Below are 22,249 nucleotides of genomic sequence, written 5' to 3'. Positions count from 1 at the left end.
AGATCACATGTAGGGTTACCACTGGGGAGGGGAAGGAGGGAGAAAAAGGTAGAGGGAATAAGCAGCATAAATGGTAGGTATAAAATAGACAGGGGAAGATTAAGAATAGTATAAGAAATGTAGAAGCCAAAAGTACTTATATGTACAACCCATGGTCATGAACTAAGGGGGGAAATACGGGTTGGGGGAGTGCAGGGTGGAGGGGAATAAAGGGGGGGAAATGGGACAACTGTAATAGCATAATCAAAACATATTAAAAAAAGGAAAGGAAAATGATACGCCGAACTGTACTTCTCCTGCTGGTCTATCTCTAGCTTTTAATAGTGTTATAACCACTGTTCTCATTCTTGAAATTCTGTCCCCTTCTCACCTGTGCTTTCATTGCTGAAGTTTTCTTGAATCTCTTCAACTCAGCAGGTCACAAATCAAATATTTCTTATTTTTTAAAATATTTTTTACTTTTTTTTTCATTTTTAGAGAGAGGGGAAGGGAAGGAGAAAGAGAGGGAGAGAAACATCAATGTGTGGTTGCCTCGCACATGGGCCCCACTGGGGACCTGGCCTGAAACCCAGGCATATGCCCTGACTGAGAATTGAACTGCAGCTCTTTGGCTCACAGCCCGAGCTCAATCCACTGACCTACACCAGCCAGGGCTATTTTTTAAAAAAATTTATCCTTCAACTGCACATTTCTGCCCATTTAAACCATTTTATCAGTCTCCAAACCAAAAACCTTATCTCCATTAATATTTTCTTTTTCTTCACCCTCTGCATATACGTCATCAAGTCCTGCTGTTCATTCCTTCAAAATGATTCTTGTATTTATTTACTACTTTCTTTATCAGCAGGTCTTCCTGTAATCATCCCAGATCTCTCCCTGAAACTCCAATTTCTGATCTTTTAACTGAGATTTTGCCTGCTGCCTGGGTTAAAATAAGGTCTTCCTAAAATAAGGTTTTCATCATGCCATCTCTGCTCAAGTTTGTAACATGAAGTCCAATTCTAATAGTTGCCAAGGCCCTCCATAGCACCACAGCATAGTGTCTGGCTTAGAGTTGGCCCTTCATACATGTTCTTTGAACTTGGATGTAGGATGAACCTGGCCATTCAAATGTCCCACAAAATCTCTAGCATCTCCTCTTACCTACAGGCTAGCACTGTTCTCAATCCAACTTCCGAGACTTCAGATGATGCACTTTTCTTTTTCTGCCCTCCCTCCCTTTTTTCCCTCCATTCTAAGACCCATCTGAAATGCCTCTCTTGACCCCTTCCACTACATTAACCCATGCTAATTTCAGTTGTATCTGCACTCATATTAAAGTCAATACCTTTCAGTTTAGTAGTCAGTTGGTCTAATCATAGCATCCACATTTTCTCCCCTTCAGCTAAACTGAAAGCTCGCTGAAGGCAGAGAAAAGAAATACTGAAGTTTGCCTGAATTCTTACTCATTGGTTGATTGACTTAGTCATACTTTAAAATTGTCTTAAATAGCTATGGGTATGTAATAACTTAAGTTGAAAGACTCTGATGTTACTATTTTAAGGGATTCTGCTGATACCTATATTATTACAATCTGTAGTCCAACTGGATATCCCCTGGTTTTAAGACAGGTGTTTTGAAATGCTGTATTAGTAATTAATGCAAAACATGATTGTTTTTTGATTCTCTTAAATATTTCCAGGCAGCACAGGGAAATCGTGCTTGTGGTATTACCATAAAGCCTAACTGGGTTGACTTTGATATTCTTGCATTTTCTCATTTTCTTTGGCTTCTCTGCCAGTCACTTTGTCTTTTTGGCATAGTTTTCAGTAATTAGAACAGCTATTTCCAATGCCATAACTAGGGCAATGAAACCTCATACAACTGGTTTGAGACATGGGGATTTTCCACATCTGATTCTCTTGGAAACTCCCAGCTTACAAGTAGGTCTTAGAAACAAACAGTAAAATGCTGAGTGTACAAAAGTGACTACCATCTTAAGAGGTACTTGCCAGGGCCCCAAAATCTAGAGATCAAAACAGAGCACAAAATATCCTGACCATAATAATATTGTACTTAGGAACCTTGTTTCAAATTAATATACAGTTCCCTAAAGTCAACAGTTTTGTAGTAGTTCTACATTGATGAGTTTTCAGTTTACCTGCAGACTTTCTGATCTTTTGACTGAGAACACAGTTTGGGATGGTTCTAATTCAGTGGTTTGTGTGATTCACAGAAAGGGCCATTAGCATGATCTGGGAATTTGTTAGGAATGCAAATTCTTGGGTCTCACCCCAGACCAACTGAATCAGAAACTCTTAGGTCCCAACGATGTGTTTTAACAAATCCTCCAGGTTTTTCTGATGCATGCCAAAGTTGAAAACCACTGTTTAAATTCAACGTGTTTACTTTGTAGATTAGGAAATGAAGGGCCAGATATTAGTGACCCGACCTAGGACATAGAGCTAGTAAGTGAATGCATTTGTCAATCCATTTTGAGGGCAAATTGCTGATATATAAAATTAGTAATTTGTTTAATTCATAATAGCTTGTTGTAATATGAAACATTTTCACAAATTTTTGTTCACAAATTTTTGTGTACCTTTGATACATTCTAGTAGTCATCCTACTCTAAATCATCACATAGACCCTAAATCTCACATGAACAATATGCTTTGCTTCATTCATAAATGTGTGGCATGCATATGCATATAATTTCCCAAAGCTCTCGTGGACAGGCACTATGAAGATTTGAATTTGCAATGGGGCCTTTTATAGAATCTTTTCTGGGCTGTATTTTCTCTTCCCAATTTTCAAAGCTAATTCTTATGATTAGTGTGGGTTATTTTCTGCCAAAGAAATCCCTCAAAGTTTATAAGTAATACATATGTTTACATTTGAACTATACTAACATATAAAATCTATAGACCTAAGCATTTGGTTCAGTGAGTTGTGACAATTGTACACATCTACGTACCTGTGACCCAAACCAAGATACAGAACATTTTTACAACCCCAGAAACTTCCTTTGTGCCCCTATGCACCTGATTCTCACCTTATCGCATTCCCCATAACCACTTTCTGAATTTCTATCACTGTAGATTCTTTTCTTATGGAATCTCCTAGGATACAGATTTGTATATGGCTTGTTTCAGGCTTTTGACATTCATTCATGTCATGGGTATCAGAATTCATTTTTTATTGCTAGTCAGTAGTACTGCATTGCATGAGTATATCAAAATGTGTTTATCCTACCTTTTTCTTAGTATTTTTTCTTATCAGAAAGGCAATAATGCTTATTATAAAGTTATAGTATACAAATGAAAGAAAAAAGTAAGTATTCATAATTCCATTCTGTAGACATGATCACTATTTAATAACTTGTATAACCCCTTTAGAACCTTTATTTATATAAATTGCCCACATATACATAGTTATATATATTTCAAAAATTCTTATTTTAGGTTCAAGTTTTACCACTTAGATGCTCATCTTTGTGTGTTAAATTGGCACAATTCTACAGAATATTTTCTAAATTTAAAAAAATATCTAAAAATAATACATGAATACACATTCACTGCCCAAAATTCAAGTGATGCATGGTATATAGAATACATGTTCCCATTCAGTCTCCCCTTTTTGCTTGCCTTTCCACTGGCAGGCCATGTTAACTAAATAGAACACCTCCACCAAGATGATACTGATAAGGACGAGGAAGTGCTGAATTTATCATCCCATAATTTTACTTCATTTATTTTTTAATTTTTACTTTAAGTTTTGTTATACACCAGTCATCTTTTAATTGAGATTATTTTATAATACCAATAATTATGTTAGGACTATTTCTAGTACTTCAATTTACTATCCACTTTGAAATACGGTTCTTGAGTATTTTCTCAAGGGGTGAAGAGTGCCATCTTCAGATTTTCTTTGATTGTTGAGTGATTCATCCCTATTTGTTGATGGAAGCCTAGCTACCACTAGCTCTCTCTTTCAGTATATTGATCTTTACTTATAGCAAACATATTCTTCAAAGGTAAATGGCCTTTTCTTCAGTTATACTGACTAGCACTTCTACACCAAGCTATCTACATAGTCATTAACGTGTAAAGACTACGGCCCTGGCTGGCATGGCTCACTGGACTGACTGCCAGCCTGCAAACCAAAGGAGCGCAGGTTTGATTCCTAGTCTATGGCAGGCACACGCCTGGGTTGTGAGCCAGATCCCCAGTAGGGGGCGCATGGGAGGCAGCCACACATTGGTGTCTCCTACTCTTTCTCCCTCCCTTCCCCTCTCTAAAACATAAAAATCTTTTAAAAAAAAAGTAAACTTTAGAGACTGCAACTAGATACAAAATCTTACTATGGAATAGAGAATGATACGAAGTATTAGTTTGCTCCTGAAAAGCATTTTGTCTCATTAATTACTTTGTTTTATTAGCATGTTTCCAGTAGGAAAATGTGGCTTACAATGACAGTGAAAAAAGAGGCTTGATTAGTGTATTAATTTGCTCTTTTATGGACCTTTGAATCCTTGCTGTTCATTAGAAAAATACTTAAGACAGGGTAGTGTCCTGGCAGGTGGTCTATCATAGGGTGAGTCCAGTAACTATTTGCATGCCTCTTTGTAGATCACTGTAGATGCCAAAGATTGTTGTAATTTCTTCTCACTGTGAAGCTCATATACCTAGAGACAGACAAAAATGCAGCTGTGATGAGTTTTACTTGGAACTGTTTTACATTCTTGGTTTTAGGGCCAGAATATACATATTTAGGTGAAATCAGACATGCAAAGTTCTGTACCCCATGAACCCCAAACTTTTAAGAACTGTCCTCCCAGTAGAGATAATAAGATTTTGTTCTGGTGATTACGTAACAATGCACTGATGTGTACAGAGCACCATAACGTTTTAAAATTACTTTAAAATATTCTTTTTATATTAAAATAACATCAGCTCTTATTTAATGAGCTAAGTAAGCACTGTTAAAGTGCTTACTAAAATAATCTCATTTAATCCACCAAAATAAATTGCATGGCTTATTATGAGCTCTTATTGAAGGCATTTGAATGTCTTCATGTTTGGGAGTAGGGGCTCAGATATTAGACTGTTGCTGGGCTTGATCTCTCACAAGGTCAATTTAGTGAAATTTCAGTATTATTGTCACTGAGAAATGTCCTGCTCAGGGGGATTCCAAGTAACTGCTGGAGGCCGTTTTCCTTCTGCCTAGTGTCTGCCTCTCACGCCAAGAAAATTATTATAAACGATTTGACACCCGGATTCCTCTGAGTCAGAGCTGCAGCTTCCCTCCAGTCTTTTTGTTTATGCCAAGTTCTATACCCAAGGGTGGGCTGACTTACAACTGCCTAGTGTTGGGTAAGAGAATGTTAACTGAAGTCAGAGAAATCCCAGCCCTAACTGCGCAGAGAGCAGCACTCTCCGACACCCTGGACTCGTGCTCAAAGAAGCTAGGTCTTTTCTTCTACTACCCACCCCCTCCCCCAAAATAAGGACTGCCGTTACCTGAAAGAAAAACCTCAGGTGTCTACATTCTGGAAAAAGCCCACTTAATCTTGCTTAACCAGGTGCATTCACGTGGCAATTACTGGATTCTTTCTCAGGTGACTGCTTTGTACCACCTCTTGATTCCTACTCTGAAAAAAGGGGCCAATATCCAGGACTGCTAAATCCACCACCTGCTCCCAACATCGCGAGGGGAAGAGAAACACTTTTCCTCTTTTCTAGGTACTCTCAAAAAGTCGCGGGCAAGGTTGAATCGAGCCTCCTAAAATCCTCCCAAAATCCTCCCAACCCGCCCCACGGTTTATCCACCCTTTCTCCTCAGCCACCTCTGCAGCCCCAGGGCCTTTGAACCCAAGCCCTAGACCCAGTGGGGAGAGGAGGTGGGGCTGCAGGCGAGAGGATGACACGCCCGCGGCGGTACTAGTGGCGCTGCCTGGCTCCCCCTTCAAGAAGACGTGGCACTACCCGTGGGGGAGGGGATTCGGCTTCCTCCTCCCGCTCGGAACCTCAGGACACGCTGTAGGCGCGGAGGGAGATCCAGGCGGAGAAGGGTGCGGAATTCACCAAGAATTCTGAGCAGATCAGATGTAAGTGGCCCAGAACGTCCTGCTTCCCACTGGGAATACGCTGTAAACCAAGTCTGTTGTTCCACCGCGAGGAAGAGTGACCCGATTTGGTACACATCACCACCCGCATGCGCAGATACGGGGCGCGGCCTCCGGACTACAGTTCCCAGAGGAACTTGCCGCAGGCCGCGGGCGTTTAGCAGCTAACGCCATCTTGAAATCTGATCTTCAGTCTCCCAGCCTTTGCGTCAATCTCCGGCGGCACCTTCTGCACCGCTAAAAGAGAGGACGCCGAAGACGCCGCGTCTGGTGGGAGAGACAGTGCAGACTAGACAGGTTCCGAGCGCGGCCTGCGCTGCTGTCACTCAGCATCTCCCTGAGGCGTTTCTTCGCTGGCGCCCTTACTGAGGGGCGGGGCTGACCGCTCCGGTACCCAGAGCTCGTGCGCGGGTGGCAGAGGTGACTTCTTGCACTGTGGGGAGTCCACGGGGCTGTGCCATGCTGGCCCGGAGCCCACCGACCGCGACCCCACGCCAGTGAATGATCGCCCAGCAGCAGCCGCCTCAGGGAAGCTGAGAGGGAAGATGAAGGAGATTTGCAGGATCTGTGCCCGGGAGCTGTGCGGAAACCAGCGGCGCTGGATCTTCCACACGGCATCCAAGCTCAACCTCCAGGTTCTGCTCTCGCACGTCCTAGGCAAGGATGTCTCCCGCGATGGCAGAGCCGAATTTGCTTGCAGCAAGTGCGCTTTCATGCTTGATCGGATCTATAGATTCGACACCGTTATCGCCCGGATAGAAGCTCTTTCTATTGAGCGCTTGCAAAGGCTGCTGCTGGAGAAGGACCGCCTCAAGTTCTGCATTGCCAGCATGTATCGAAAGAATAACGATGACTCTGGCGCGGAGGCCAAGGCGGGGAATGGGACGGTTGACATTTCCAGCTTACCCGATGTAAGATACTCTGCGCTGCTCCAAGAAGATTTTGCCTATTCGGGGTTTGAATGTTGGGTAGAAAATGAGGACCAGATTCAGGAGCTGCATAGCTGCCATGCTTCGGAAGGCCCTGGAAACCGACCCAGGAGATGCCGTGGTTGTGCAGCGTTGCGGGTTGCTGATTCTGACTATGAAGCCATTTGTAAAGTGCCTCGAAAGGTGGCCAGAAGTGTCTCATATGGCCCTTCTTCCAGGTGGTCCACGAGCATTTGCACTGAAGAACCAGCACTGTGTGATGTTGGGCCGCCGGACTTAGCAAGCACGAAGGTACCCCCAGATGGAGAAAGCATGGAGGAGGGGACTCCCGGATCCTCTGTGGAATCTTTGGATGCAAGTGTCCAGGCTAGCCCTCCGCAACAAAAGGATGAGGAAACCGAGAAAAGTGCAAAGGAACTTGTAAAGTGTGACTGCTGTTCCGATGAACAGGCTCCACAGCATATGTGTAATCACAAGCTGGAGCTAGCTCTTAGCATGATTAGAGGTCTTGACTATAAACCCATCCAGAGTCCCCGAGGGAGCAAGCTTCCTATTCCAGTGAAATCCAGCCCACCTGGAGCCAGGCCTGGCCATACCATGACAGATGGAGTTAGTTCCGGTTTCCTTAACAGGTCTTTGAAACCCACTAACAAGACACCTGTCAGTTACTCCTTGGAGATTTCAGACCTGCAGGAGCTCTGGGATGATCTCTGTGAAGAGTATTTGCCACTCCGGGTCCAGGTATACAAAATGGCTACATAGTGCCTTTCTGATTATAGTTACTGGCTTCAAGCTTCACATGACTCCAGTTTAGGTGAAGGATAATAATATTATAGACTTAAGAAACTCATTGAGCCCGTTTTTGTTGGCACCTTTCACTTGTGTGCCATTTACACTCAATACTTTGCTTTTCACAATACTCTTTGTAGTAACAGCTATTATTAGCCTTCGCATTAAATATCAAAACTGCAGACCTTTTTAAAGACAAAAAGATAAAGATTCCTAATTCACTTTGACCCTATGAAAAGACATACAATCTTATTTCTGACAGAACTCTTTTAGAACTTTCCTTTTAGCCTCCCTTCTTTTTCTGTTTTGTTTTTATTTTTAGATTTGTAGATGTTTTCTCCCATTCTGTGAGGGAGTTAGTTCTCCCTGGAGCATTAAGCCTTTTTATCCCCAGGTATGCCTCAGACTGATAGGGCATAGGGTAAATGTTTGGGAAAACCTATTAATCCACCAAAGTATTGTAACATCTGGGCAATATTAACATTAATTTACATTAATATTGCCCAGATGTTATATTTACACTAATTGTATTAGTGTTTACATTAATACTGTCATTCGAAGACTAATGATGACTTGCTCATAAAAGAGACTTTGGGAATTCAAGTGTTGTCATTTAAAATGTTAAGAAGAAAACTTTTCACAGTCAGTTTGTCCACTGACGTCCTTTAGAAGATGTTTGATATTAAAGGATTCATCCATTATCAGGTGATAGGAGAGTTTCATCCATTATATTATTGAATTTCTAAATGACTAGAAGATGGCAGTAGATCTTAATTTGAGCTGTTTGTATGTGGCCAATTGATTTCATGCAACCTTTTGAATTCAGCCACGTAGGGGACACTGACAGATGCTACTTTGTTTCTATAATAACAGTAAATGCGAGGTTCGTTAACTTTATCAAACATTCAAACATCCGGCACGTTCTGTTTGGTGCACGTCCTTTAGTGATAACCATTATAAAGGTGGACAACCTAGAAGGCATTTTTGGAAGCCAGCCACAGTCAACATCATCCTGCAAATTTAGAGCTTGATAACAAATTAAATTGTTGTCACTTGAAGTCTTTGAAAAATGCTTTTATTATATATACATTTTGCATCACAATTACAATACTGTCAGAAACAGTATGTATGAAAGTGCTATGAAAAAGTTTTAAAGTGTTTTTATTTGTATAAAATATTGAGTATTAGTATGTTCAGTGTTTGTGTGCTTTTCTTTTGCTTCCTTTTCTTAGAGTGGAGCCTCAACAGCTAAATTTGGGCTTTACAGTATTTGTGTGACCAGACATAGATGCACAAATTAAAAATGGTGCTTTCATATTAGATTCTAAAAGTAGGCTGGGCAGGGTGGGAGGGAAAAAAGCTTTTTTTACCCTCCTCATATATGGTCACTGTTGTAGAAAGTAAAGACTTGGAGAATTGCAGGCAAAACGAGGAATTTTTAAATCCATAGTTAATTAAAAATACTATCTTTTGGTGCCGGTTCTCAACAAATTTTGGTGTTGGAAAGGATTTTAAAGATCATCTCTTGCAGGTCCTCAGTTTAGAGATAGGGAAAGCTCGTGGTGTAAATAACAGCCCAGGCAGAGCCCAAAGATCCCTAGCTATTCTCAGCCAAGACCTTTTAATTCTGTATATTAAGCCACATTGCCTGATATACATTGAATAAGTACTTATTTTAAACAAAGAGCTTTTTTTCTATAACTTAAGGATTCCAGGAGAATTCTTTAGGGATTCTATGAAGAAAACAGACCACATATAAACTATGTTGACTGTATCTTTAGTTCAAGTCCCTTCACTTCACTAAATTTGGACAGTAGAAAAATAGACATTTAAAACAATGGTATATGACCTTTATGCTGTCACCTGGCTTTCATTCTTTATTTTTTGTTAAATAATAAAACATCAGGGGGAGGGAGAAAATAACATTCAGCTTGAATTATGGCATTTAATTGCCATGCCATTTTCTCTGATAATTAAGGATATGGGGGGGGGGAATAGAAAGATTAATTAGGCTTAAAGTATTTGTAAATAAAATGTATATTTTGGACCCCTGGTCTGTTCTTTAGGTAGGTTGACTTTTAAGGTCCCTAGGCCTGTTGTGCTTTATGGCAAAGCCAGAGCAAAGTAGAACAAAGGCAGACTGGTTTTTGTCTCTTTCTCTAAACAAATGTGGAAAGAATAGAAGTAAATGTAAATTATTTTTGGTAGTTGTCTTTTTAGTTTGCAGAAAGAAAAAACAAATAAAAATTCATTTAGTTATATTCTATTACCAATACGAAGAAAACCTCTTATCCTAGAGAGTAAGGTTGCTCTGTGAGTTCCTTTTGATTCCTTTGTTTAATCCTCCACTTACCCCATTCTGTGCACTATTACAGTGTCACCATCACAGTGCCTCCTGATTACTTGTCTTCTTTCCTTTCTCTTTTCTTCTTTGTTATATTAAAGACAAACAGCGACAGTGTCACTCTCCTGCTACCTAAATTTCTAATATGTAAGTTGACTTACTTGCCTTCTGCAGAATTTGTGCTTGAGTACACAGGATTGTTTAAATATCCAAAGAAGCATCTGAAGGCATATTCTAGCGGTAATTATTCCTTCTTTACTGTCTGTTCTGAACTAGAAAAGCTGTTATAGGAGGGGTGTGGTTCCTTAGTAAACAGCAATTCAGCTCTGGCCCATAGTGCAGTTTCCTCTTCTACCTAAATTCAAAGAGCACATCTTTGCTTCAAGCTTTGCAGTGCCAGGGTCAGCTCCTGTGTGACTATGGTAAATTACACCTCTCATACAGTCCAGCTACATAACTTAGATCAGGCTGTTTGGAAGGCGTATTAGATGTTGGTCAAAGATTAGGCCTTTCATTTTATGTTAGCTGGTTCTTACGTGTCTTCTCTTATTAACAATAGGATAGAAAATGGCAGCAGTTTGAGATCTGTGACCTGCCATTGTGAGAACTAGAAAAGTGCCAAGAACATTGCTGTTAACCCAGAAGATATAAAGTACAGCCTTTTGGCCTCAAGGTCTTAAAATATACAGCATGAGGCCTGGAAGAAGCACTTCTCTTTTCTGGTACTGGATTGGTCCTGAGTCAGGAGCAACTTAGTTAAGATTATTACAACATGATTTTAGTAGCTGATACTCTGGAAATCAGCACTAATCAACCAAGTCAATTATACTGATTTCAGGTTCTGTAAAATCTTCATAGGAGCGGTTGGTTTATGTACTTGATACTGCCAAGGATTCATGATGAACTGTTGACTCAGTGGGACTTTGCTAAGTGCTATTTTGGCACTCTGCTATCTGAAAGAACATTTTTCTGAGATGTAAAATAATAAAGAATTATGAATAAAGAAGAAACTAACATTTTCCAGCTTTCAGATTGGTATATTACATTTACAGAATTGGGAATTTCCTATGATAATTTATGCCAAGATGGGTTCATGTGAGATCCAGATTCATATTTACTTTCCTGTGGCATTCTTTGGCTTTAAAGTTGCTGCTATGAAATATCTACATTAAATATCTATCTATCTATCTATCTATCTATCTATCTATCTATCTATCTTCCTCCCTACCTACCTCTGTATCTTTGTAGTCTTATTTCTAAGAGAGCTACTGAATGATTAGAACATTTGCAGAATTAGGAGACAGGCCTGGGGTGTTTTTTTTTTTGCTTTTTATGGTTATTAACTTATTAAATAAAAACTTTTGATCTCCATACTATTTCAGGCATTATGGTAGGTAATGGCTTTATAGAGGTAAAAGATACATTACCAAGTCCTGGTTTAATTGGAACCTTTTCCTGATTTCCTGTGTAGCTTTGGACAAATCACTTATCATCTCTGAGTCACAGGTTCCTCAAATGTAAGATGGGATTGGACAAGGTGATTAGTTTTAAAGTTTTTTTCACAGCCCTTTGGTTTGAAGTGCATAGATATGACCACTTTTCCTGCTATTTTAAACTTGAGGCTATTTTCTTTCATTCTGTTTGTTATGGTTTAAATTTGAAAAGTATCTTATAGTAGGTGTTAATTGGAAAGTCATTTTATTTGAGGAAGTAAGAAGCCAAGTTTTGTAGACAATGTTTTATCATTAAATAAATTATAAAAGTATTTATCATTTAGAATTGTTATACAAAACTATTAAATAGCTACCTCTCCTATGTGTGACATAATCCACATTACTTCAGGGCAAAGCTCCCTGTTATACCACAACAGATATCTTAGTTTTTCTTTTTGTTTTAATTTATTTTTATGTTATTTTTTCCATCACTGTTTATTCCCCATCCCCTTATTCCACTTCCACCTACCCTCCCTACCCCTCAGTTTTACTAGAAGTCATTTTCTTTGCTTCTTTTTTTTTTCTGTCTTCCACTATCTAATCCTATTGACTGTACTTTCAAAATGTATCTATCCATTTCTCTCCCCCTCCATTGCTACCACTCTAATCCAGGGTACTGTTATCTTTCACCGACATTACTGCTACAGCCTTCTACCTAGTCTCCCTGTTGCTATTGGTGCTTCCCCACCGTCCACTCCTCACAGAGCAGCTTGAGTGACCTTTTAAAGAATTAAATATGATTGGAATACTGTTCTGTTAAAAACTCGGCAGTCCATTCTCATTTCTCTGAGAATAAATGCTCTATATGACCTGACCCCTGCCCTTTCCACCCCATCAGAAATGACTATCTCCTTTGCCCATTAAGCTCAGTCCCTGTGCTACTCAGCCAGCCTTCTGTGGCCACGGAGCACCTGAAATGTGGCTAATCCCAACTGAGATGAGCTGTGAGTGAAACATGTACCCCTCGTTTCAAAGGGTTAGTGTGAAAAAAATGTAAAGCACCTTGTTTATAATTTTTTATGTTGAATACGTTTATGATAGTATTTTGGATATAATGGTTTAAATTCGATCTTTTATTACAATGTCATTTACCTATTTTTACTTTGGCCAATGAAGTTACTAGAAAAATTTTAATTACATATATAACTCATTGTATTTCTGTTAGAAAGTAATACTCAGGTTACTTAGGCCTCTTCTTTTTCCCCCGGCTCGTATCCACCCTGGGTCTTTTCCAGTAGCAGTTTCCTTTCTTCTGCCTTGGCTAGTTTTGTGCATCTTTGAAGGACAGGTTCATTGTCATTCAAATGTCCATTTAAATGTTGCCTCGCCTCATGGAGACTTTCTGATCAACCAATTTGGAATAACAATCACTTCGTCACACTTCGTATTTTATTGCATAAGGCTTGTCACTACCTGATATTTTGTGTATTTCCTTGTTCCTCTATTACATAGCTCCCCAATCCATCTTCCACAGTGCTTTGTGTACTATGGTATTTAATACACCTGCTGGATAGTACAGGGCTAGAGTACAGTGAACAAAGGAGATAGCAATGCACAGTGAAGTAGAAAAATTGATAAATAGCACTGGAGGAATGGAAAAGATTTTTCTTCTGAAATCTTCATACTCCCCCGCTCAGTTGCTGGCAGGAAGGAATTTAAAGTAAGCCATAACTTCACTGCCTGCAAGGTGGTAATCAGAGTTTGAAGTGTGGAGGAAAGGAAAAAGGAATAGCTGTTGGCTTTTTCTCTTCCTAATGGGTTTATAGTTTTCCTACCTGGTCTGGGGGTGGGGCAGCCAGGGAGGAGATGGAATTTAATGCCCACTGAATTCCTAAAGCTTTAGTTTAGTAACTACTCTTAGCTCATAAATATTAGGTGCAGTTCAATAAGTTCATCTTAGATTGATCAGCCCGTATATAAATAATACATGTTTGGTTTTTTTCAACTGAATTTTTTTGGTGAATTGCTGTTTCTGTAAGACATAACTCCTTCTTGGGCCACTATGGATTTTAAGGTTTATTTTAAATTTTTTACATTTTATTTTGAAATACTGGCAATTTCAAACTTAGAGAAGTCATAAGGGAGCTACAAAGAACTCCCACATTCACCAGTTGCCTCATATTTTGCTATAGTTTGCTCCTATCGTCTATATAAATACATTATTTTTTTTTATTTTGGAACCATTTGAGGATTAGTTGCAGATATTAGGGATCTTTATACTGAATTCCTCAGCATTTATTTTCTAAAGACAAGGACATCACTTATATAACTACAGTACTTAGTATTGATAAAATGCTATGGGAGAATTCGGGAGGGGAGCTAGGGAGTATAGTAAAGGTGGATGCGAATCAGTCAGTGCTCTCAGTAAGGAACAGGGCTGTCTTAGGAATTCATATTGATAATTCATGCCACAACTCTGGTTTTCTAAGTCTGACAAAAGATGCTAGAAACCTTGTTGTGAAGATAAAATTTATTGTTGGCTACTTTTAATGCACGTTACTTGTCTTGTTTCTCCCTAGCCCATGACTGAAGAGTTATTCAAACAACAAAAGCTGAATTCAGATGAGACCATCATAACTCAACAGTCTGTATCTGATTCCCACATGGCAGAACTCCAGGAGAAAATCCAGCAAACAGAGGCCACCAACAAGGTATGACCACCACCAGCCCTTGGAGATCACAGGCTCTCCTTGGGATGCGACTGGCTCTAGCTGAGTCTGTTAACCTCTCTGAGTAGGACTTGGGAGATGGGTACTGTATATTCATGGTAATATTTGATTTAAGCGTAGTTCTTCTCTTTATTTATCATCAGGATTTTAGCCTGTTCTGCACAGATGAGAATTTCTGGTGCCTTCTAAGTCTGTGATTAAAGCTTGAATATAGTCTTTAACTGTATAAGGTGCCAAGACAGGAGATTTGTGCTTCTGAATTTAGCTGAATTTCTCACCCCTTTATAGCCCATGGATTTTAACACCTGGGTAGAAGAAAAGTCCCAGATGCTGAGCTTCTGGGCTGGTATAGTCATATCCTGTACTACATAGCAGAAGCCCCTTGGTTTTCGTGTAAGGGGTCCACAGTGACTCATGTGGACACATGCCCAGGATGGTTGCCACCACAGAGAAAGCACAGTGAGTGGGAATTGAAGTAACTGAGGGTAGAAGGAAGTATTTCACATTTCCTGCTACTTTCTCTAGCTGATTGGCTTAGGGCTTCAATAGTCACTATATGTAGAAAATAAACAAGGCAATTATTTCCCAAGAAATCTTATAAACCTAGATTTGAGGGAGAATCTTATGGTTCCATTTGAGGTCAAAAGAAATTGAACTAGCAAACTATAAATATTTTACTTTTCTGAATTCAGATTCTCCAAGAGAAACTGAATGAAATGAGCTGTGAACTGAAGTCTGCTCAGGAGTCATCTCAGAAGCACGAAACTACAATTCAAAGCCTCAAGGAAACTCTGAAAAGCAGGGAAAGCGAGGTACAATATTTGGCTATCAAGGACTTGGAAAGAAATGATTTGTCCCATCACAGTCAACAAGTATTCTGTATTTTTGTAGAAGTGGGTATTGTCAGACTAACAAATCTCACCCTAAAGAAATTGTAGCTCAACCTAAATTGGTATACTAAGTAATCCTCTTACTAAAGTCTGTAAAGGTGAGATAATGGAGTTTGTGTTCAGTTTACTAGCATGTTCGGTATTCCCTCTTTGGTTTTCAGACCGAGGAGCTGTACCAGGTGATCGAAGGTCAAAATGACACAATGGCAAAGCTTCGAGAAATGCTGCACCAGAGCCAGCTCGGACAGCTTCATGTATGTGGGGGTCCCATAGATGGGACTTCAGTGGGGGGTGTGCCATTCTCTGTCACAGTCTTATTCCGTTGGTCGCCTCGGCTGCTCAGTGCCTGCCCTCCTTGTGATCGTGATTTTTACTCTGTTCAGGCCTCTGAGGGTACTTCTCCAGCTCAGCAGCAGGTGGCCCTGCTTGACCTTCAGAGTGCTTTGTTCCTCAGCCAGCTTGAAATTCAGAAGCTGCAAAGAGTCATTCGACAAAGGGAACGCCAGCTGGCTGATGCCAAACGATGTGTGCAGTTTGTCGAGGCTGCAGCCCAGGACACGGAGCAGCAGAAAGAGGCTTCCTGGAAACACAACCAGGTAAATCATTAATCATTTTGTGACCCTACAGGCTGACTCTGCCCCAGTGACGTTTATTCCAGACGGTTTGTGTCAATTCCTTTAGTCACTTGCTTAATCTGAGTAATTCAGTTCAACATCTGTTGTCTCATACTATTGTGCTGAATATTGGGCTGTGTTCTGCAAATATGAGAGTAAAGATCACAGGTTCCTTCCTCGTAAGTTACTTGTAATTTAACGTGAGGTATGGTCACATAAACAGAATTTCAGTATGTTAAATACTGTAGGGGAGGTACACATGGGGTCCTGTAGGAAGTATAGCAAGGACTGAAGAAGGGGGTCAGGGAAAGCTTACTGAAGAAGGCAGGATGTGAAGTTATTCTTGAAGAATGAGCAAAAGTCAGCAGGAAACAAAAGTTGGAAGAACAACCAAGGTCAAAGGAATGGTGCCCACCACTAGCCATGTTTTTAAAAATAAAACACATAATCATTAATGATTTCTTTATCTTGTTACCTTAGAGCATATGATATCTCTTTTTTTTTAAGATTCAAAAGGGAGGTAGAAATATCCTATTCTTACGCTTATTGTAAAGGATCCAGGTTTATAGTCAGAGTTCTCCTTAGTAGTTTATAGAGGTCTATCATTTTTAAACCGAAAAATTAGTATTGAATTATAATGTCAAATGTACATCCTACCCCCATCCGTAGTTCTCACAATTTCCCACATCCTAGTTCATTTGTATATAATATTTCTGAGTAATTTTAAGAATGGGTCTTTCTGCTACTCGATATTTCAGTCTACATGCCTGGAAAGTTTTAAGGCCTTCGTATCTAATGCCCATGTGAAAATTTTAGATTGTTTAAAAAAGAGAACCTGGGGGAACATTTGAGGTCTTATGTTATCAGTTTGGCTCAAATAAACTCTTATAAAAATTCAAAAAATAAAAAATAAATCAAACACACAAAGAGGAATCTTTTTAATTCAGGAATTACGAAAAGCATTGCAGCAGCTACAAGGAGAATTGCAGAGTAAGAGCCAACAGCTCCGTACCCTAGAGGCTGAAAAGTACAATGAGGTTCGAACCCAGGAGCAACACATTCAGCATCTAAACCATAGTCTGAGTCACAAAGAGCAGCTGCTTCAGGTGAGTCATGTAATGATTTCAACTAAAACTGGAATCTTAGAGCTTTGAACCTCTGGTTCATGTAATCTCCAGATATCAGTCCACCTACTTTGAGTACCTACTACACGTAGAATAGTGAGAGGTGGGAACCAGTAGGATTCAAAAGAAATAGAAAGTGCAATCTATGAACCAAGATGCTAACCAGAAAGGGTAGGAGGCAATAAATATACACCTGAAAGATGTAGGCACTAAGTACTCAGCAAATGTTTTTTTTATTAAGCATCTCTATGAGTCAGTGTGCTAGGAGGACAAAGATAAGATATGGCCTCTGCTCTCAGTCTAGCAGGTGAAGATGTGTATATAAATTTTCCCAGAAGATAAAATGAAAGCTTTAGGGAAAAATGGAGCACTAGCCCTGGCTGGTGTGGCTCAGTGGATTGAGTGCCGGCCTGCAAACCAAAGGGTCACTGGTTCACTTCCCAGTCAGTGCACAGGCCCCTGGTAGGAGGCATGCAAGAGGCAACCACATGTTGATGTTTCTCCTTCTCTCCCTCTCTTTCTCCCACCTTTCTCTTCTGTCTAAAAATAAATAAAATCTTTAAAAAATGGGACACTAAAGAAGACAGCAATCACTTCTACCACTTACTGTAAACTTCAGTCACCTCAAATCCCTTACATTTCATCGTGCATACATTTTTTTCTTTGATAGAAATACCTCTACCACCTCTTCACTGGCGAAACACCTCCTCCTTTCAAGACAGAGCACATGTAATCTTTTGCGAGATCTTTAGAGACACCTTTAGGCAGAGTTAGTCAATGCATCTTGTGTTCCCCTAGGAAGCTAGCAATGCACACATACATACATGCGATGTAGAATAGTTAAAAATGTTTTTCTCTGTTAAACTGTGTTCCCCCATGAAAGTGGTTACATTTTGTTTTTATCCTGAATAACTCACAAATTGTTTGACAGAGTATGGGAGTTCAGTTAATACTGGATACAGGAAAAAAGGAAAGGATTTTTTGGTCTCATTAGGAATTTCGGGAGCTCCTGCAGTATCGAGATCACTCGGACAAAACCCTTGAAGCAAATGAAATGTTACTTGAGAAACTGCGGCAGCGAATTCAAGATAGAGATGCTGCTCTTGAGGTATGTCTCATCATTTTGCTCGCGACGCTATGGATTGTTCTTTCCACATAGGTCCTATAGAAATCTGTGTCTGTTGTGTTTGCTGCTTTTCAGAGTTGATTCTCCGTTCCTTTATATTTAGATTCTTACTGAAAAAGGGTGATCAGAATAGTGACTCTTACGGAACTTTAGGATCCTTGCTTTCCTTGCAGCGGGCTATAGATGAAAAGTTCTCCACTCTAGAAGAAAAAGAAAAGGAGCTGCGGCAGCTTCATCTTGCCGTGAGAGAGCGAGATCACGACTTAGAGAGATTGCGCGGGATCCTCTCCTCTAATGAAGCTACCATGCAGGTACGAGCAAAATCTGTCCGTCTTGGCATCCCTCCCTACTTGAAGTCCTGAAGCTTCAGCCCTTCTATCATTTTCTGAAAACCAGCATATTTGCTTTATAAGAAAAAAAATAAAAAAAATAACAGTCATTAGTTTCATCAATGAAAATTAGGAAGTGAGAAGTTTTAGCACTTTCACAAACTTTGTAGGGGGAAGCAGTGAATAGGGATTTCTATACATGGTTCTAATTAATTTCTAATCTTTGTCAATATCTGTAGACTTTTACATAAGCATTGCCAGGGTGCAACTATTAATTGTGGTTTTCTCATTAATGTTGCACATGTGTCTGTATGGCTACAATCAGAGTACTTGTTTATTTTACTAATATTTACTGTGGGCTATTTTTGGATATTTATTTTAGAGCTTATATATCTAGCCATCTGCCACTTCTTAAAGTTCGTCACTTCCAGTATAATATAGCCTACTACCTCCAGAATACTTATTATATATGTTTTATTTATCTTTCTACAAGCTAGATGAGAGTTTCTAAAAACAAAAAATAGATTATCCTGGCATTTTTAGATGATATACTAAGTTTTCTCCTTTCGTAAAATAGTTGATAACATAGGAGGTCATTTAAAGGTAGGTCAAGTTTCTTGTGTAAACTGAGATGTGCGGGGTGGTCTTTTGACTTACGGTTGCTTCCTTTGTAACTATAGAGTATGGAGAGTCTTCTGAGGGCCAAAGGCCTGGAAGTGGAACACTTATCTGCTACCTGCCAGAACCTCCAGTGGCTGAAAGGAGAAATGGAAACCAAATTTAGCCATTGGCAGAAGGAACAAGAAAGTATCATTCAGCAGTTACAGACATCTCTGCATGACAGAAACAAAGAAGTGGAGGCAAGATTTTAGTTCATTTAAAGACCATTAGTTTAGCGGTTACATAAGCTCAGTCTTGGATTAGGACTCTTGAGGTCTGGCAGGCCAGTGACCCGAGTCTTTAATTCCTTTCTCTGCCTGGCAAGTCACTGGCTTTCGCTAGGACTTTTATTCCTACTCCTATAAAGTCAAGGAGACAAATTATCTTACTTAAAAAGAAGTTATGCAAGGATTAGTGAGGTCTAAAAAATGCACCTACAAAAGGGCTGAAGGAGTCCTAATCGATAGATACAAAACAGTCATGGGGATGTAAAGGAAAGCACAGGGAATGTAGTCAGTAATATTGAAATAACTATGTGCGGGGCCCGGTGGGGACTTGAAATGTTAGGGGAACACTGTGCAAAGTGTATGAGTATCTAATCACTATGCTGGGTGCCTGAAACTAATAAAAACAGGGTTGAATGTAAACTGTAATTAAAAATAAAATGAAAAACATTTTTAATTTTAAACCTACAATGTGATGGCTAATCTTTATTAGTTATAGTGCTCATGCTGTCAGCTGCCATTTTAAGAGCTTAATGGGTATTAACTCACTAAATCTTCCCAAGTCTATGAGGTACATATTTTTATCCCTCTTCTACAGATAAGGAAACAGAAATCTCAAGCGAAATTAACTTGTCCCCACCCATTAACATAGCTAATAAGTGGCAGAGCCAGCGTGCAACCCAGGCAGGGTGGCTCCACGGTTTTAACCACTGTTTACTGCCTCTCAGTGTAGAAATGGGAACTGTATCACCGGGCCAAAAGATACACTGCTTATTCTTTTTCAGCTTACCAAATGTTACACTGGGGAGAAATTACATGAAATAAATGAACCGAGTGACCATTTATCCTCATCTAATATTAATTACTATGTGCCTTGAGCAAATAGGGAAAGGACTTATTTCAGAAAACAGTGTCAGTTGCCATTTTAAGTATTCCGTATTGTTGATGTTCATTGACTGAGCATGTATTTATAGTTGTGCCAGGCCTATGCTAGAGCTGGGGAAACAAAAATAAATGAAACATTGATACTTGTTCTTCAGAATCTCGCAGCTCTTTCTCCTATGATAGATTCTTCTAAGCCCTTTGATATATAGCAGACGGAATTCTTTCCTCCAAAACTTACACTGTTTCTTCTGCCTTAGGATGTTAGTGCAACATTGCTCTGCAAACTCGGACCAGGGCAGAGTGGGATAGCCGAGGAGCTGTGCCAGCGTCTGCAGCGAAAGGAAAGGATGCTGCAGGACCTTCTCAGTGATCGAAACAAACAGGCGGTGGAACATGAAACGGAGATTCAGGGCCTGCTTCAGTCCATGAGCACCAGGGAGCAGCAGAGCCGGGTAAGGACTGACACACAGAGGAGAGCAGTGTTCCTTAGTGCATTGGTAGTCTGCGAATAGAGCGCATTTGAACCTTGGAGTGTGTGTATTTGTTATTTTACAGTTCACTCTGTTAGGTTTTTTTCCCCCTTCGGTCTATTCACTAGAATACAGTTTATATCACTCTTCAAAGTATGAAATAGTTCTAGGACACTTGGCATTTGGAAGGATGCCTAAACGATGCATGTTCCCACCCATTAACTTCTTATGAACATTTTCTTTTCCTCAGTGTTCTGATAGTTTTGACAAAAAGATATGGGGTCCCAGGATATTTTGATTTTGATTTATTAAGATATGAGTGATATTTGGTATTTCCAACCAAGGTGTGGGAAAACTCACATACATTTTCTCTTAATTTTTGTGAAATCTGAGTTATCTTAAGAGGAGGAAAAATTGTATTTTTTTTCAAAGCCATGACGAGAATCAAAATTATGGTGCACAAGTATTTCCAAAGTAAGTTTTTAAGTTACCTTCATTTTCATGTGTCTGTCTCCTCAAGGCTAGAGAATGGCATAGTTGACTTGTGCTCCATTTGAGGGAGCAGTTGATCAGAATCTCCCTAGTCAGTTTTGAGAGGGAAGCAGGTTCTTATCACTTGCCTGTGTGATCTGACCACGGTGTTTTCTAATGCTTCCTCGTGCTGGGGGAACAGTGACACTCCACTCCCTAATTCTTGGGCCTCTGAAGCAAATATGCTTTGTTTGGAACATGCTGCCATGTACTGCAGAACTGCTTCTAGAATAGACCTAGCAAAATCACTGTGAATTAGTTAAGTCTTTGGCAAGAAGCTAACTGGTATTTATTTGAATTTTCTTCTTAACCCCTTTGTAATTTGAAAGAATCAATCTTATTACACCTCAGAAATATTAGACAGTGCTGTCAGTAAAACAAGAGAACCTAGGTGATGACTAAAATTACAAAAGATTTCCAACTCAAGAAGAGGAGTAATGATTGTATTCCTCTAGATTTCCTCCTCAAATTTGGCATGCAGAATAACCCCCCTCGGCTGCTTTTTAAACACAGAGACTCCCAAGCTCACCCCCAAACAGAAATTAGGAGGAACAGGTGGGGCTCAAGATTTGCGTTTCTTACAGGCTTCCAGATGATGGAGGAGCACCACTAAAAACAGCATTATCAGAAAAAGAATCCCTAGCCAGATAGATTATACATGTAACACCAGATGTCTTACATGTCATTTATTTTTCTCATAATAAAATCTCTTCACAGATTTTTAATTAGTCAAATTAATAATGCTTTGATACCTGTAAGATAGTTATGTCCGAATCCCCAGAGAGCCCAAATTTTACTTGTTGAAAATGGAAGGTTATCCTTGTATTTCCCTTAGAAATGATGGCTGGGGCTCAGCTTCTTTACAATGGTAGAAATTCTCCCCAGAGACAGTTCGTGCTGTGATACAGCTAACACAGTTTTGATTTGTCCTCTTAAAACCCTGAATAATTTTACTGTTAGTTCATTATTTCCAGATTTTCTGATTAAATGCAGGCTTTCTTTGTGGTAACAGTCACAGGTAACGTTCTCTATTTCTTCCTTGTTATGCCATTGTCTGTCTTAGGAA

At 39.7% G+C, this 22,249-nt stretch overlaps 1 protein-coding gene across 26 annotated transcripts in view; it reads left to right on the top strand.

The window, feature by feature from the left end:
* The window catches only part of PDE4DIP (phosphodiesterase 4D interacting protein), a 200,672-nt gene that overhangs the window by 118,428 nt on the left and 59,995 nt on the right, over positions 1 to 22,249 (top strand). For 14 of the 26 annotated variants that reach the window (XM_053656061.1, XM_053656051.1, XM_053656056.1 and 11 more), the window contains 9 exons: positions 14,181 to 14,312; positions 15,023 to 15,142; positions 15,382 to 15,474; positions 15,604 to 15,816; positions 16,782 to 16,940; positions 17,953 to 18,066; positions 18,258 to 18,395; positions 19,094 to 19,273; positions 20,440 to 20,634. In XM_053656061.1, coding sequence (XP_053512036.1) covers positions 14,181 to 14,312; positions 15,023 to 15,142; positions 15,382 to 15,474; positions 15,604 to 15,816; positions 16,782 to 16,940; positions 17,953 to 18,066; positions 18,258 to 18,395; positions 19,094 to 19,273; positions 20,440 to 20,634 — 1,344 coding nt within the window. Of the gene's footprint in view, positions 1 to 6,170; positions 7,777 to 14,180; positions 14,313 to 15,022; positions 15,143 to 15,381; positions 15,475 to 15,603; positions 15,817 to 16,781; positions 16,941 to 17,952; positions 18,067 to 18,257; positions 18,396 to 19,093; positions 19,274 to 20,439; positions 20,635 to 22,249 lie in introns of those variants that run through there. The other 12 variants (XM_053656053.1, XM_053656046.1, XM_053656040.1 and 9 more) reach the window with 1 other exon arrangement.

The sequence above is a fragment of the Artibeus jamaicensis genome, unplaced genomic scaffold (genome assembly GCF_021234435.1).
Source record: "Artibeus jamaicensis isolate MK-2021 breed Jamaican fruit bat unplaced genomic scaffold, CSHL_Jam_final scaffold_1689, whole genome shotgun sequence".
Classification (NCBI taxonomy): domain Eukaryota; kingdom Metazoa; phylum Chordata; class Mammalia; order Chiroptera; family Phyllostomidae; genus Artibeus; species Artibeus jamaicensis.
The sequence above is the reverse complement of the archived record's forward strand: the minus strand, read 5'-3'. Positions and strand labels throughout refer to the sequence as shown.